The following is a 17493-nucleotide window of genomic DNA, read 5'->3' as shown; positions in this document are numbered from 1 at the left end:
TAGAATGGGTGGACGATCTTTTGCGTTCCAAGCAGCTCAACAATGGAACAAACTTCCTCCTGCTCTGAGACTGGAGAGCAGTGAAGCGCTGTTCAGGGCCAAGCTTAAAACACATCTATACACTGTGTAGGTCACAGGCTCTCATGGTGATCGCTGGTAGCTTTAGCGCGGGGACACGCCGAGATGGCGTTACTGAGCGCTCTATAAGCTCTCTATAAAAAAGTAAGACCCAAAGCAGTCCTTGCAAGAAAGACTGCATCGTCTGCATAAAGGAGGACTGGAATAAGTCTTTTGCCCATTCATGGCTGATCAAAGCATTCACGTAAGAAATAACCCTCCACATGGTTCACATACAAGGCATGGCTACAGTAAATTTATTTACAATTAAGTATAAATTCAGAGACTGATCGATGGTGATACCATCTCAACTTCAAGAGGGGGCAGAGCAATCTCAGACACTTTCTGATATCCCATATGGATTCAGGCCGGGGAAAGCACCATCGAACAATCTCTGAATTTATATTTAATTGTAAGTAAATTTACTGAAGCCAGGTCTGGCAGTATACATTTGGTGTTTATGGGTTCATATTCAACATTTGATAGAGTGAACAGGAATAAATCGTGGCCTCTGATGACTATGTTGACGATTGACACACTTTTCCTATGGTACATATACTCCTATGTTACCTGTATGTATGTTTGTTTGTATGTACGTGCTATTTCTATAGCGTGGACCTAGCCAAAAGGCAGCAAAGCATTGCTTACAGTTGAAGCTCCGATTATGGAAAGTATTGAGAACGTAAGTGTAGGCAAAGTACCTGCACTTTACTTTTCTAAGCTGCTTGTGAGGACTGTTCACTACCCAACATGTTGAGCTGGTAGTGGGCTGGACCAGTGTTAAGCAAACAAAAAAACTATAGGATCTCCAAGGAATCATGATTGTAAGGGATATTTTGTGAATATAGAAAATCATGCTTGGCAAAACAAGTCTCTCTAATATTGCATGTTTACATCAGCTATAAGAGAAACTAAAGCGCATTGTGCAAAATAAAAATGTAGTTCATCAGTCAGCTTCAATAATGGGGTTTTGATTTTTTCTGCACTTACACTGTAATATGCTACTGCAGTTTGTGGCAGGACACATTGATTGTTTCCCCTTAAAATGCTTCCCTTTATCTTGAAGTCTTCATGTGGGCACTTCCTTTTTTAAACTACTTTAGAGAACATGGTGCAGAAATAAAAGAAATATAGAACTATAGAGGAGATTTAGAGGGGAATTAGAGAAAGACTTGTAAGTGTACCTCCATTTTAGGACCCTCTGGGAAGAGTGAATTAAAAACAAATGTGTATGTGTTTTGTGGTGTAACATATGTCCGTTGATTCTACTTTGCAATCCCAAACTCTTCTCCCATGGCCCTGTAATGATTTCAGGTACTATGTGGCATGTTGTTGCTCTTCCTGCGATAACAGAGCAGTTTTTGTTAGTGTTACTGGTCATATGGTTCCATGCTACCTTATGATAATTTATATGGTGTGCATATTACCTGGGAGGGTAATCCTGGCACCTGAGAAGGGGCCTATGGGAATAGCCAGGTTTACCGTTTCTTGCAAAATCGTAAGATGGAGCTGGAGGCTCTGATGTGTAAGGGGAGGTTGTTCGAGGCTTTAGAAGCCAGATAGGAAAAGGTGCAGCCTCACGCTCTGGTTCTTCGCATGTGAGGGACTTAAGTAAGCATTGGGTTGGCCAAGTGGAGGTGTCTGGTCGGTGTGGAAGTTGATGCAGCCGTCAAAGATGCAGGACCTTGTTTGGGTAGTGCTTTGTAGGTATGTTTGAGCAGCTTGAAGATAACATATGTGTGAATAGGGAGCCAATGTAGATCTTTGAGGTGTTTGTATATATGACTGTCGAGTGGGAGTTTGAGAGTGAGTTTGGCAGCTGCATTCTGAAAGACCTGGAGTCTTTTAGAGAGTTGTGAGGTGATGCCTTGACTAGCCAATAATCAATCAATCAAGGTTTATTGATTGGTAACTCAAAACCATTTCACTCATCTGGTTATACATTTAAAAACACAAATACATGCAAACATTTTTAAAAAGGAAATATGATATACAACACACATTGACCTTCACTGTTCTTGAAGTTAAAAAACATACTGTTGCCAACACTCAAGTAACAATTAATTCACACAAAACCATTAACAATTACAATGATGAAATGAATACTTGATAAAATGTGACAAGGCCTGGAAGCATTTAAGAGCAATTACGTTCATCAGTATGAAATCTTAAATTATTCTAAACTGTTGAAGTTCAATTGATTTTAGTGACAGACACTACCAGAGCGAAAAGGGCATCTAACCCTAGCTAGATTAAAAGAATACAAGGTATGACTGGCAGCACCATATATCAATAAGGTGTTTACTCAGGGAAACTGCGCAGCTACAGGAGGCTGCGCATCTATGATGCCACGACTAGTGGTGCCATAGTACCTTCATCATATTATTTTGCTCTAGAAGCAATCCGTTGCTTCAACAACTTTGGTAAAATAGCAATCTTTTGCCATCATGTTACTTCTCTTTGTGAACCTACTACTGACAAAATCCCAACCCTTATGAATTGAGGAGACATTCTGCTCTGCAGGCCTAAAGACAAATTTTGCATAGTCTTATTGTTTTCGGAGTATAGGCAGTTTAAAAAAAAAAGGCACGGAATTGTGCTTAATAAAGAATACCAAGGTATCTCGGATTGACTTACTTTAATAATTCTGATGATTGAGAATTACACTATTTCTCCTCCCGGTCTATGGGCATCTAAATATCGTCCCTGGGCATGAAAGATTTTGGCACAGTTGTGTGTTAATGTCTGTAGGACGAAATGCCCTGCATTGGTATGGAGTGAGAGCTGATGAATGAGGGACAAGATGCTCTCTATGTTGTTCCTACATTCAGAGTGCATCATAGGCCATATCGCTGAATTTTACACTAAATCAAAGCTAGTCCATATCCATGGTTTATATCACTTTTAGTGTATGGACGAACGCATTTATGTCAAGGTAAACTTTTAGCAGATTCATTTCACCCTATTTTATCTGCTTTTACAATTACAATGGAGACTATATGTTTTTCCACTTTTCCGCTGTGAAGTACATTACCAGGTTAGAGGCGTATTCAGATTCAGTTTGTTCCTCGTTATATTACAGCTCATATCAAAACCCATGCTTTTCTTCTACAGAGTCTAACAAGGAATTCAAAACAGCAAAATCATCCCCTCTATAGCTCTGATAGACGTGGTAGGTCAACCTTTTTTATATCCATATCCAGCCAAATTCTTAGTAGTTATAAAAATTCCTTCAAGATTGCTTTTAACCGTTAGTATTCGCAGCAGAGAAACTGACAGGTCATAAGTCTAATCATTTTTCTCTTCCAAACTATGTGGAGAAAACTATATTTCAAGTGTTTGTAATATTCAAACTTTAACCAGGCCATCTTGAGATAATACATTGAGAGCACAGTGCAGATCAGCCTCACTATGATAGGTAAACATGCCCCATTTCACTACGAAAATGAAACCTTTTTATATTTTTCGTTTCTAGCATGACCTCAAAATTGGTACAGTCATTTGTTTCCCATGGAAAGCAATAAAAGAATGTAAACTTTCAAGCATCGCACTAGCAGTTATTTTAACATTTATACCGTAACAGTACTCTACAGGAGTTATTGAAGTGTCGATCGACCAACCATGTGTGTAAATGTGGTACTTGAAATCTTTTTTCTTTTGTTTCTTCTCTATTACTATTTTGCTTATTTTTTATGTATCATCAGAAATTTATGTTTATGTGATGGCATTTGGTTGATTTGTCTAATTTTGAAAAAAGTAATAAAGAAGTTAGATTGACAAAAAAGATAAGAAAACATGACATACTTTTTCGTAGTATTCGGAAGTCTGCAGAATCGATGATCGGATGATGCTCTCTGTACCAATTGACTTGAAAGGGGGATTTTGCACGGATGCGACATTCAAAGACCACTAATTGACCTTTTGAGGTACTTACGTCTTGGAGACACTGCAGGAACAACAATTTATGGTGACTGCACAAAAATATCATCAACAACAATAACGTGCTAAGCAATTTGTTCTTCTGTTGCAAAGCACACTTTTTACAATCAAATATTTCGTTTTGGTAAGTAAATTGAGAGGGAAAATATTAATTATTGTGTATGACAATTTCTTTTAAATGCTGTACCATTTCACTATTTAAAAACAACCCATCAAGAGCCATCACTGTGCAGCAACTACCCTCACAAATCATTTAGCATTTTACTGAAAAGAGCATTACAACTACATATTTGAACATAGTGTATACTGTTAAATTTAAAGAAAAACGTACACTGCAAATAAATGGACTGATACATTTTCTGGAAAATGTATTTATTTAGTAAACAGTTTTAGATAGCACTACAGAACTAAGAAAGCAATAGGTGCTGTATATAAGAACAAAAGAAAATTCTGATTAATACTAATGCATAGAAAGGGAAAGAGAAAATTAGTAGATACACACAATTAAAGGGAAAGCAATTCCTAAGTCTTGTAAACCAGGAACATCTGAGCTTTAAGTGACAAAGGTTTGACCCTCAAATCTGATGAAAGAGTATAGAAAGTAGTTGCTTCTCCAGAAAAAAACTGTTGTTGTGCGGGGGTGCTTCTGAATTTAGACCCTCCAATGCACAGAGTCCCTGATTCTTAGTCCTCTTTGTCCACAGACAGAAACAGGGTAGACTGACAAATTAACAAGGCTTATTAAGGTGCAGATCTTTGCAGGCAAGATACTCAATTGCAATTTTAGATTTGATTTGTGCATCAACCGGCAGCCAAAGTAAGTTGGAAAGGATTTGCATAATGCAGTTGAATTTTCTGTTGGTCAACAGTATGGCTGTGGAGTGTAAGACAACCGTAAGTGGGTTGAGCATGGTGCAAAGACCCCTGGCTAGAATGGCATTACTAAAGTCCAATCATGATATGAACAATTTATGACAAACTATCCTTAATTGGACAGGTGATATAAGAAGAATTCTTTAGAGGCAGTGAAGGTGAAATGTACTGCTTTTGCATATTTTGTTATTGTGGGGAGCCATGGAAAGAGAGGAGTCTAAAGTGAAGCCAAGAAATTTTACTGTAGGAGTTAAAGAAGTAATCTGTCCAATTTTTTCATTTGTTTTGATGTAAAGGTAATTAATTCTATTTTCAGGGGGCTGGGCAGTAGGAAGGTGACAGCCTTCTAAATTTTGAATTTGGTGAGGGCAGTGCCTAAAGGTGATGACGTCAATTATGGAGGGTGTTTTTGAATATGTTTCAGTTGCAGCCACATAATGGTTTAGGAAAACTCCGGGTCCCATAAAAAAGAGAACTCAAAGGCTCAAGATACAAATTGAAAATGTTGGGCACCGATATAGATTTCTGATGTAAAACACATAAATTGTCAGTACTCTCAGAGAAGTGACTGCTAGATTTGACCACCTGAGAATGTATGATTAGAAAAGAGAAAAACTAACTCACGACTTTGCTGTGAGAACACGTGATGTTCCAGGATGGAGAATAGTTTAATAAGAACAAATATATTAAAAGCCAACATGAGATCAAGTAAAATGAGAAGGCAAAAGTTTCCCCTACACAGTATGCACCGCACATGATCTATGATTTTAAGTGTGAATGTCGCTGTTGCAAACTATTTATCATAATAGTGAGCAAATTGACAAGGTGTATGATAATACAAATAAAGATAGACTTATCTGGGGTGTGAAGCTGAGAAATAGCAAGCATCCACCCCTCATGGCAGACCCCAACACCTGCATGATTGGGGTTATATGCGTCCAGTTTGTTTATAGTCATGAGAAACAAAATCCTGAGAACTGCCACGAAATGTGCATGTGAGACCAGCACCCAACCCAAATAATGTTTAAACTTGAAAAGGTTGGTGGATAGGTGGCTTGCAGCAAGATGCAAACCTTCAACAACAAGAAACCTCAAAAAGATCATAAACCAATTGTAGACGTATATAGCTCCGGAGAGGGTGGCTTTACTTGTAAGTTAGGTCTGCAGATCCTACATATGTATCAAAGGATTCTGATACAGAATGTAGATCCTGTTCCATCTCCAGATCTTGAAAAAAGGGGTACTATCAACAAAACAGAAGTGGAAGGAATGGTGAGATGGAACCTACACAGCAAGTCGTGGCTCCCATTTTGAGAAACACAAAAACACAAATCCCTGGTCTTCTAAACTGTTAAATGATTTGGTCAAAGCCTCACATACGCTTTAGCCTTTTCCTTGGAGATTCAGAAAATATCCTGGTTAAGTAAAAGATAATTATGAAGCAAACTGGGCCAAAAACAGACCAATGCATGGGCATTCTGCCTGGAAGAACCTCTCCTATACTTAACATATATTGAAAAATAAAGGTTTTTAAATGATGACCTGGGACTTATAAACAATCCCTTATGAATAGCATGGTGCTGTCAGTCAACAACTAGAAAAGACTGGCATAACTATCAGAAGTAAAGGTGTCATAGGGTGGCATTATCAATAGCTGGGTGCTTTCAGCCAACAATGTGGAACCAAATAAAATCCTGTACAAGAGCGGATGGCAGTGTGGCCCCATTGCCACAAGATATGATGAAGAAGAAGAAGAAGAAAGAATTTGATAAAGCGCACTGTGGCCAAGCGGCTTCCTGGCGCTGGTAGCTGAGACCAACAGTCACAAGGGTAGCCCGAGGGAGTTAACAGGGGTACGCCTGGGAAAACAGAAAAGTTTTCAGTGCTTTGCGAAAATGAGAGTAAATAGGGATGGATCGCATAGAAAGGGGAAGACTATTCCAGAAACGGGGGGCCAAGACGGAAAAACGTGTGCCTCCAGTTCTGGATTTACGGAAGCGAGGAACATTAAGGAGGGCCAAAGTAGAAGAGCGAAGAGTGCGAGCAGGGGTGTGAAAGGAAATAAGAGAACAGATAAAAGCAGGAGCAGAACGGGCAAGAGCCAAAAAAACAAGACAACCCATTTTGAAAAGAGACCGCTGAGAAACAGGAAGCCAGTGGAGAGACTTAAGCACGGGGGTAATGTGATGAGTTTTAGAAAGATGGAAAATGAGACGGGCAGCCTGGTTCTGGATAGCTTGCAAGCGGTGTGTTTCGTAAGCTGGAATGCCCACGTACAAGCTATTCCCGTAATCAAGGCGAGAGGTGATCAAAGCCATAACAATAATTTTAAGTGCATCTGAAGAGAAGAAACGGGAGATCTTTCGGATAAGCCGAAGAGATAAAAAACAAGAAGAAACAACAGAACTAATTTGAGCGTGCATGGACAGATCATGGCTGACCAGAATGCCCAAAGTTCTGACTGAGGAAACGGGAGTAGGAAATGATCCAAAGATAGAAGGCCAAAAGGCAGAAGACCAAGGGCTGGAAGAGCCACCCGTCAGGACCAACTCGGTCTTGTCCGGGTTAAGTTTGAGATGGTTAGAACTCATCCATTCAGAAATAAAGACCAGTGTAGAGTGGAATTTCGAAAGAGACAGAGATGAAGATGAAAGGTCGAAAACAAGCTGGAGGTCATCTGCGTAATTATACACAGAGACCCCAGGTCGAGAAGAGCTGTGATAAGAGGATAGATGTAAAGATTGAAAAGCAAAGGGGAAAGAGAGGATCCTTGAGGAACCCCACAAGAAACCGAGCGGATGGGGGCAGAGAAACCAGACAAATGAACTGCCTGAGAACGACCTGAAAGAAAGGAAGCAAGCCAAGAGAATGCAGGGCCGCAAATCCCCACTGCGCTGACACGGTCGAGAAGAATGGCCTCGGCGAAAACCTGCTTGATGGGAGGCCAAAAGATGGTTCTCCTCAATATAAGCAGAAAGGCAAGAGGTGACATAACTTTCTAAAATCTTGCCAAGATAGGGAAGAAGGGAGATAGGCCTGAAATTAGAAGGTAGAGAAGGGTCTAAGCCAGGCTTTTTAAGAATGGGCAAAACAATAGCAGATTTAAAAAAAGAAGGGACTGAGCCCAAGGCAAGAGAGGCATTTAAGAAAGAAAGGGGGGGAGAAGGACAGTTGGTAAATAAAGCTCTCAAGATACAGGCAGGGGCACAGTCGGCCAGAGAGCCAGACTTAATCTTAATAAGCAAGGTGAGAAATGTGTCTAAAGAAATAGGAGGGAAGGAATCAAAAGAAAAGAGTACCAACGGAGGAGGAGTAGGAGGAAGAAGGGGAAGCAAAGGAATATTAGATTTAATCTTGGCGATCTTCTCAATGAAAAAGTCATTGAGAGAAGAGCAGAGGTCCTGAGAGGGGATAAGACTGGGATTGGTACGGGCCGAAAACGCCAGATCGTTGACCAGAGAGAAGAATTCCCTGGATTTGTTAGCAGAAAGGGCCACTTTCTCAGAAAAATAATTGGTTTTTGCCAAAAGGACGGCTCGCTTATATTCGTTTAGGGGATGTTTATATCGAACCCGGAGAGCGGGGCAGTAATTACGCCTCCAATGACGCTCAGAGCGTCTCAAATCCAATTTCAGAGCTTTGAGATCAGTATTAAACCATTTATGAGCGTCATAAGGACGAACGGCCTTGGTTTTTCTAAGCGGAGCAACCTGGTCGCAGGAGGAGTACAGCCAGGTGCTAAGCGCTTCAGCTTGTGAATCCAGGGAGAGCTCAGAGAGATCAGGGGTAGAAGAAGCAAGAGAAAGGGAATTTAAGTCAACCCGATTCCAATTGCGTGCAAAAGATTTTTGGGTAGAGAGGGTCTATCAGGAGCACCAAGAGTGATAGAGAAAGAAATAAGGGAGTGATCAGACCAAGAACAGGGAGAGATACTAGGAGGGAAAAGAGTGCAATTTAGAGACCAGATTTGGTCAAGTATATGACCCTGGACATGGGTAGGAGCAGTGACATGAGCGTGAAAATTGAGACACTGGAGAGTAGCCGAGAAATCTTTGGAAGACAAATCCTCCTTAGGGTCACCCGGCCAAAAATTGAAGTCACCCAGCAGGAGAACCGAAGAATTATTAACCACAAGTGTGGCAAGAAGTTCCTGTAGGGTGGCTACAAACAAGGGCATATATTGAGGGGGGCGATACATGAGGACAACCGTGAGGGGAACAGGGAGGTTGAGTGAACGGGCTACCAAAAAATCCACATTAGATATAGAAGAATGGGGAAGAAGCTGAAACTGTAAGCTGGAGCGAACAATCATGGCCACACCCCCACCCATCTTACCGTCAGGGCGATCCGAACGAAGGGCATAGTAGGAAGTAGGGAGAATGGCGAGGACATCAGGGAGGGAATCAGACGAGAACCAAGTTTCAGTGAGAAACAAAAAATCAAGGGACTCAGTGTGCAAAAGGTTAAATAATTCCAGTTGATGTCTAACAGCCGAACGAGTGTTAAGAAGACAGGCAGAAGCGATATTGGAAGAGGGGGAAAGATAAGTAGTGGGAGAGCACCCCACCAAAGAAGAAGGGGCCATGGGCGGAGTGGGGAAATCAGACGAGAGAGAGGAGTCGGGAACAGAAATACCAAGCATATCAAGATGTTGCTGTAGTGAGGATGTAATTGGTAGAGCAACTGTATAGGAGTGCAATTGAGCAGAGGTGTAAGCCTGCAGAGACGCAGAGTCGATGGCCCCAGGTCCCGGCCCGTCGCGGACGGGCACCGAAGGGCTTAACTTAGGCGCAACTTCGGCGCGCCTTCGTCGTGCCCGCTGTGCTCGACCGCTGCGCTGCCGAGGAAATAATGCCATGATATAGGCTGCGCCCGCAACAAATTGTGGGCGTGGCAGGGGGTGGAGGGATCAAGAGACTGCACCGCCAACCCCAGAGCGTCCAAGATGGCGACCTCGCCCGTTCCCGCTCCAGTGACCAGCCGGCAATGGAGGAGAGCGATGAGCGGAAGGCGCTCGGGATCGCGTGCAGGTAAGGAGGCTAAAAACCTGGAAATGCGCACAGTCCAGAGCGCTGACAAAGGAACTGACAGGGTTCCAATTTAAAAAGCAGCAGGCAGGTGATCGTTGCTCCCGGTAGTCGCGTCGGGAGATTAGTGACGTCAGTCAAAGCTGGCCATAGGAGTAGCCAGGCACCAGATATACTTGCCAGGGGGGGAGGGACCAAGAGACTGCACCGCCAACCCCAGAGCGTCCAAGATGGTGACCTCGCCCGTCCCCGCTCCAGTGACCAGCCGGCAATGGAGGAGAGCGATGAGCGGAAGGCGCTCGGGATCGCGTGCAGGTAAGGAGGCTAAAAACCTGGAAATGCGCACAGTCCAGAGCGCTGACAAAGGATTTTGTTGTGGAGAGGTAAGGACTGCTAGAGGTTTTTTGGCATTACCCTGACTTCCACCGGTTAGATGCCACCAGGCTCCCAATGATAGATGTCCATTTAACAGAAACTTGTCCAGAACACTAGGTAAACTTCTGTATCCTCAGAGTTAATTTGCATCTCTTTAGTATCACACAGGAAGCCAACCAATAGGGCTCTAGGTACTTTGGTATCAACAGTATTGGATACATCTTTCGTAAAGTCCCTGATTAAGGAGGAAGTCACAATAGGGCATGGGACTAAAAAATCTAGACCAACTCCAGATTCAACTTCACAGCTCAGAAAGCCATTAAATTAATTGAAAGATTACTCTACGGCGATGTGTCTTTTGGTAGGGTGGTCCAGCACTGGACTTTCCCAAAGCTGATAACTGCAACTGCAGAAGTTTGAAATTCCAGATGAAATATTTACATTTGAATCAATTTAGAAACATGTGCACCTTTCCTGGTGCTACAGTGCTGAAGGCATCATCCAATCATTCCCAGGGTTAAATATAGGTTTCTAGACTCTAGCAGCTATTGATGCCCACATGTTGGAGTATTAGCCTGTACCTTTTATCTGCCATCACCTTCTGGAAGCTACAATAGGTGGGTGTGACCTTTAATCAGACATGCAAGTCTCACTGTTCACTCCTTGGATTGGCAGTCTACTATGATGCTGAAATTTGCTACAGTCCAAATAGTATTTCTAGAAAGCAACGTGTATCCCTTTGCTCTCTTCTGTTTTGACCATGAGCAGTTGGATGTGTTGGAGTGGCCCTTTTGTTTCTCAATTTCAGTAACTCTTTGTTTTCTCAATAAGAATCTGAATCAAAAAATGTTTATTCGGATGTGATGAACATCCATGAAAGTGACATGACAATCCGTAGCAGTTAAAAATCACACACACTATATAAAAAGCAGTTAATCAAGATAAGAACTATACATAGCAGCAGGTGGGCAATATACATACAGTACAACAGTATTAACAGCATGGCTATAAAAAAAAATCATAATACTTTTGGAGATTTATAAAATATATGCCAAAGACAACCAATTTCTATAAAAAATGGGTAAAAGCACTAAAAATCTAAGTTCACCACAATTTATTGTGCCCCGTAAATGTACAGCTGCACAAAGTAATGAACCTACACAGATACAAGTCTCTTCATCAAATAGTGTTGTAAATAGTAATGGGCCTGGATACAGTGCCAAAGATTACCGAGCCTTATAAAAGGGATTAACATATTCTTTGAGTAACTTTTATAAAAATCACAGAAGAAGCGAAAGTGTAACATTGTCTGATTGGGGACACCATTACATGGGGAGGCTCTAGAGTCAAGCTTGTACTGTTCAACCCAAGAGGGAAACAGAGGGAATATTTAATAGTATCTGCTCTGAAGCGAAACAGTAGGGAACGTAACTGATTCATATTAGTATTCCACAGATAGCCAGTGGGAGTGGTCGAAGGATTTAGATGCAAGCCGCGTGCATCTGTTGGTTTCGAGATCTCAACTCTCAGCCAATCTGCTGGTATCTGAACTAGTAATAAAGCCTGCACATACTTTCTGCCGGGGACATTGTGGGACAATGAGTCTGAGAAAATGTGAGTTGAACCCATCCCGTCAAATGATTTTTTAACATAGGCCAACCATGGGATAGATAGACCCTTATCACAGGCCAGGCAGTGAAGTCCCTTGTGAGTGATGCTTCCTCCAACTGCCAGACAGATAGCCATGATAAAGGAGGCTTGATGCGAATGTAGTCACTCAAATAAGTTAGGCCCAACTCCTTAGGGCAGATGTAGTGTGAAGTAGAGAAAGGAGCAGCCAAAATGTTCCTACAAAATCGGGTTCCTTCCCTTTCTAGGGCTATATAGTCGGTGGCACCTCAACTCTTTGTTTTTCAATGAAGCTGTGAGATTTTGGAGGCTTTTAGGACTATGTATAAGGTTCCAAGTCAAGAAACTACTGAACAAACGAGGTGCGGCTCACTATCAACGCTGCCGACGTGTCACACACGTGATATCCCAGGACACAGCTAACAACTGTCAGATTAAAACTAAGAACCAATATGACAAGCTGACTGGAGCCATCATCTATACAAAAATACGAGTAGAACGTTTGAACTGCACATCTGCGGTTGGGAGCATGGTTGCAACAGGCCCTCCAGCTGAGCCAGATTTCTTTGATCACAAAAAGCCCATATCATGGTGGTTATATGCTACGTTTTGATGCGCAAGTCTTACCTTAGTAAACACGGGAGCAATGCAAGATGAATGAGCTGCAGGTGGACTCAGCACCTGTGGAAAAGCGAACATGCGTTTATTAGCTTCTTAAAGATTTGCATCCCTGCTCAGATTGAAAATCTAGGTTGCTTGACAGGCTCAAACATGCGTTAAAGGAGAAAGGTTGATTAAAATAAATCCATCACTGTTCACAAATCTCAGCTATTTCACCATCAAGAGCCCTATACACATATATATATATATATATATATATATATATATATATATATATTGAGAGCATCTTCCTTACAATTTATTTGGAACACATGTAATACATTGGCAGCATTCCATTTTTTGATATTGAAGGCTATAGAGGGGAGAACAGAGAGTCGTCTCATTTTTCACACTTTAGGTTATATTATCAATCTGTAAAGTATAAAAACCAAGAAAATAAATTTGCCCAAAATATTTCAGTGTTATATACTGTAGACGACATTAAATTATTGCTGAAAATATAATATTGTTATTTGATGTTAACACAAACTGATGAGGTCTGATGCATGCCTATTGGCAATCTCTTTCGATGCACTTTATCCCTATTTACACGAACAACACTGAGTACGAAAAGAGGGTATTGTACAGTATCGCAAATGAGGGCAAAGTGCCCTAATCCAATGACATACCACCCATAAAGAAGCTACTCATATGCTATGTTTTTCAATGTTATATTACGTTAGAGTAAGTTTCCATAGCATGTTCTGTAATTAGCAGGGCGTCACAGTACTGTACATAAGAACTTCATCAAGTAATATGGAAATAGCTTTATGTGTTAGTCCGCCCCTTTGATCTGTGAGTTTTACTGAGGGGGTGAAGTAATCAGTCAAAATTTAAGTTCAAATGAAAAAAATCAATCCACACCAGTAACGTTTTATATTATTCAAAACCGCATAAATACTTTAAATGAAGACATAATTTACTAGAGTCTAAAACTCTTAAAAAACGAAAAAATATAAACATCTAGTTAATTGCATTTAATGAATGAACCTGTTAAGTGTTTGCTAATACTCCTAGATATTCCGAATAGTTGGATTCCCTTTCAAATATAATCTGGTCTTGCAGTGGAGCGCGCTGTTTTCAGCTTTCCTCTCCTGTTTGTTGTACAGTGTAGGTAGTGCACTTGCTAGGTGTAGAGGTGTATGAATCCCTTCATTTAAAGTCTGACAGATTACAATAAACACTAGAAATTCTCTGGAAGACCTTCTGGAAACATCTACATGAACAAAACCTATTCTAACAGTGAGCAAAGAAAACTAACCTAAAACGCCTGGAGTCGGCATAGTACATCAAACACATTAAATCACTAAGGTAGATTTCAAAAATATCTAGACAAAATGTTTTATATTTAAAGTTGCTATGTCCCAAAACCAGAAGTGACGTATTTACCACAAATTTAAGTCTGTACCTATCTAAGCTGCGCGTTTGTTCGGCCTTCCTTTTACTGTTGAGGGTTGTGTGACTTTATCACTAAACTGAAAGAGTATTTTTCAGTCACTTGCACATTTATTAATTTCCTTTCACACCCTCCTAACGAAAGTGACCTTCAGTTGGTGTCATCATTATTGCATCAACCAGCTCACTCCCAACAAAATGTGTGAGCGTCAGCCTCTCGTACTCTGACGGAATACAACTTGGTATTTGAACAACAAGCATTGGAACGCCTTTGGAACCTCCTGGCTTGTCTATGGTTTTTAGACAAACTGCCAGCAGCATCCCAGAGGCTGTGCAGCATGGCTAAAGAATTTTAAAAAGCCTTTGACAAGACTTGTTTTGTAGGTGCGAGCAACATGTATGTGCGTACATACAAAATGGTGATGCTGTTTTTTTTTTTAATTGGATCGGTAACTAAAAAGAAAAAAAACACATGAAAGCATTTTTTTAAGCGGATTGCAGGGCAGCAACAGGATTGGTTGGATGGAACGGGGACTGGAAGCAACATAGTGTGTGGGTCCGGGGAAGCAACACAGAGGCATAAGCAACATGGAGGGTGCGAGGGGCATAAGCAACACAGAGGGGGAGGGGGTGGGAAACAAACATGGAGGATGGAGGAGGAAGCAAAACGGAGGGCATGAGTTGGACAGAAGCAACATGGAGGGCAAACACATTTTTTATTGTATTACCAATTTCCTGCTAATTCAGTCCCTGATGCCAAACAATACTAAATTATATGTTAAACTTTAATAGGGTCACACAAAAATAGATGAAATATGTCTTACCCTGGACCCAGTCAATCCTTCCAAAGTCAGGGGTTAGAGAGACAGAGGTAAAACTAGGGATTTTTAGACCGGTCATCCTTAGGGTGGTCTTCCCCCAACTTTTTGCCTGCTTACCTTCACTTTTTGCTGTATCTTTTTGTTAGCCATAGGACTCTGAGCACTTTACCACTTCTAACCAGTGCTAAAGGGCATGTGCTTCTCCCCTATACATGGTGACATTGGTATACACTTCATTGGCATATTTAGCTTGCTAATAAGTCCCTTGTAAAGTGGAATACCATATACCTAGGGCCTGTAATCTAAATGCTACAAATAGGCATGCAGCAATGATTGTGCCACCCACACAAGTAACCTTTCAAACCTTTCTCAGGCCTGCTAATTCAAGGCCTGTGTTTGCAGTTTACTGCCACTTCAACTTGGCATTTAAAACCACTTGGCAAGCCGTAAACTCACTTTTTGTACACATAGGCCTCCCCTAAGGTAGGCCTTGGTAGCCCTAAGGACAGGGTGCTGTGTAAGTAAAAGGTAGGACATGTACTTTTAAGTTTTACATGTCCGGGTAGTGACAAACAGCTGCATTTGTTTTTCACTATTGTGAGGCCTACTCCGCTCATAGGGTAGCATTGGTAATTCCTTAAAACAATTTTACACTGTAATTCCGGATTAGAAAGGAGTAGCTAAAGCAGGTTTCATATCTTTGCAATGGTAATGATTAATCCTCTTCAGTGGTAAAGTTGGATTTGACATTACTATTTTTAGAAATGCCACTTTTAGAAAGTTGAAATTTCTCTGCTCTTAAGTTAGCTCTGTGCCTGCAGCCTGTCTCCAATACACGTCTGGGCTGGGTGACAACTACACTTTGTGCATTCCCGCAAGACAGCCACAAACACAGAAAGGGAGGGTGTGACAGAGGACTCCTCTCCATTCATCTGCATTCTGATAGGCTTCCTGGGCAGGAAGTGGGAGTAGAAGCTAACACTTACATCTGAATAGACAGTGTCCTTTGTCCCACACAGAGAGCTGATTACCCCCCACAGATAGCCTGGCAGGAAGGACTGGGATGAAAGGGGATCTATGCACTTCAAGGAGCTGCTTTGAAGTCACCCTCTACTACAAAGGCACATTTGGGTAGAAGTACTGGGGCTGTGACCCTACCAAGAAAGTACATTACTGGACCTGGGAAGAACTCTGCAGGCTTAAAGACTGCTGTGGTGTAAGGATTGCCACTTTGCCTGGACTGACTGTTCTGAAAACCTACTTTACTGCTTTGCTGAGCTGCCCTGCTGCCTTTTGATCTCTGCTCTGTTATAAACAAGGACTGGACCCATCTCACTTGAACCCAGGGTGACTCCAAGGGCATGCTGGCCTGCCTTCTGTACTCTGAAGTCTCCGGGACACAAAAGACTTCCTGCAATTCTGCTGGTGCTGCTGGACTCTGCCATCTTTGAGTCCTACCCTAGCCTGAGGTGCCCCTTCCAGTCCTGGGCCTCAGACGTGGGTTTTGCAGTTTTTTTGCTACAAAACGGACGCATCGTCACCTTTACACCGGTCAGAACTGATGCACTGCTCTTCGATGACAGCAGTTCTACAGACAACCTGCGCGGCCTAATGATCACATTTGGCGCGACTTGACAACAACACAATGCCTGCATCTCAGTGGATCTCGATGAAGATGCAGCTACGTAACTACATAAAAAAGATCGATGCATAGTGCCCTCTAGGTTGACACTTTTCTCCTTCCAAGGTACCTTTTCAGTGGGACCTGCGTCAGTTTTGTAGCCGGACTGCCCTCCATCGAGGTCGTCCTGAACTTTGGATTTAACCCAACCCCTCGCAACCTCAAGTAACCTTTTAGACAATTTACTTCTGTTTTTGCATTTCTTCTTTAAAAATTCATATCTCGAGTTCTACTGATTGGATTTTTTTATTGGGTTTGATTTACTCAGATAAATATTCTCCATTTGTCTAAACTTGTGTGGAGTCTTTTTGTGGTGTTTTCATTGTGTTACTGTGTGTGTGTTGCACAAATACTTTACACATTGCCTCTTAAGTTAAGCCTGCCTGCTCTGTGCCAAGCTACCAGAGGGTGAGCACGGGCTAATTTAAAGTGTGTATCCAGCTTACCCTAACTAGGATTGTGGGCCGTACGTGGATAGGGTGCAAACCTCTGCCAACTAGAGTCCCAATTTCTAACAGGGATATACAGAGAGACACCGAGGTTTAGACAGAGAAATAAAATAAACAGAGGTCAAAGACAAAAGTTCACATTCTCAGAGGTCACTTGGAATGTGGGGGCACTGGGAAATAGTCCACTTTGCCCATTGATTAAAACGTCTCTGCAAACACCAGAACTGAAATAAGTTAAGGAGTAGGCTCATTGATGACAGGGCAGCAGCAGACCACCCTGCCAGTTTGACCTGCCCTGCCCCTTTTCCAGGCCTTGAGTCCAAATGTTTGCCCTAGGATATAAGAAAGTCTCCTATTGGTAGATAGAGCTTGGAGAGAAGTTCAGGGGCAAGGATGGGTTAACATCTGGATATTTTATTGAGTTTTAACTTGGGAGTGAAAAGAATACAAGGATAAAATTAAAGCATCTCATTTTCACTTTCGAAAAAATATTTTTTCTAATAATAACAGCTATTATTTATATGTGC

At 41.7% G+C, this 17493-nt stretch overlaps 1 protein-coding gene across 6 annotated transcripts in view; it reads right to left on the bottom strand.

Moving 5' to 3' along the window:
- MYOT (myotilin) overlaps positions 1–17493 on the bottom strand; it is a 476183-nt gene that overhangs the window by 285397 nt on the left and 173293 nt on the right. For all 6 annotated transcript variants that reach the window (XM_085617966.1, XM_085617971.1, XM_085617967.1 and 3 more), the window contains 2 exons: positions 12588–12641; positions 3922–4063 (listed from right to left, as the gene is read on the bottom strand). In XM_085617966.1, coding sequence (XP_085474092.1) covers positions 3922–4063; positions 12588–12641 — 196 coding nt within the window. The remainder of the gene's footprint in view (positions 1–3921; positions 4064–12587; positions 12642–17493) is intronic.

This window comes from Triturus cristatus, chromosome 7 (assembly GCF_964204655.1).
Source record: "Triturus cristatus chromosome 7, aTriCri1.1, whole genome shotgun sequence".
In the NCBI taxonomy this organism is placed as follows: Eukaryota; Metazoa; Chordata; class Amphibia; order Caudata; family Salamandridae; genus Triturus; species Triturus cristatus.
This window is presented reverse-complemented; position numbering and strand designations above follow the sequence as displayed.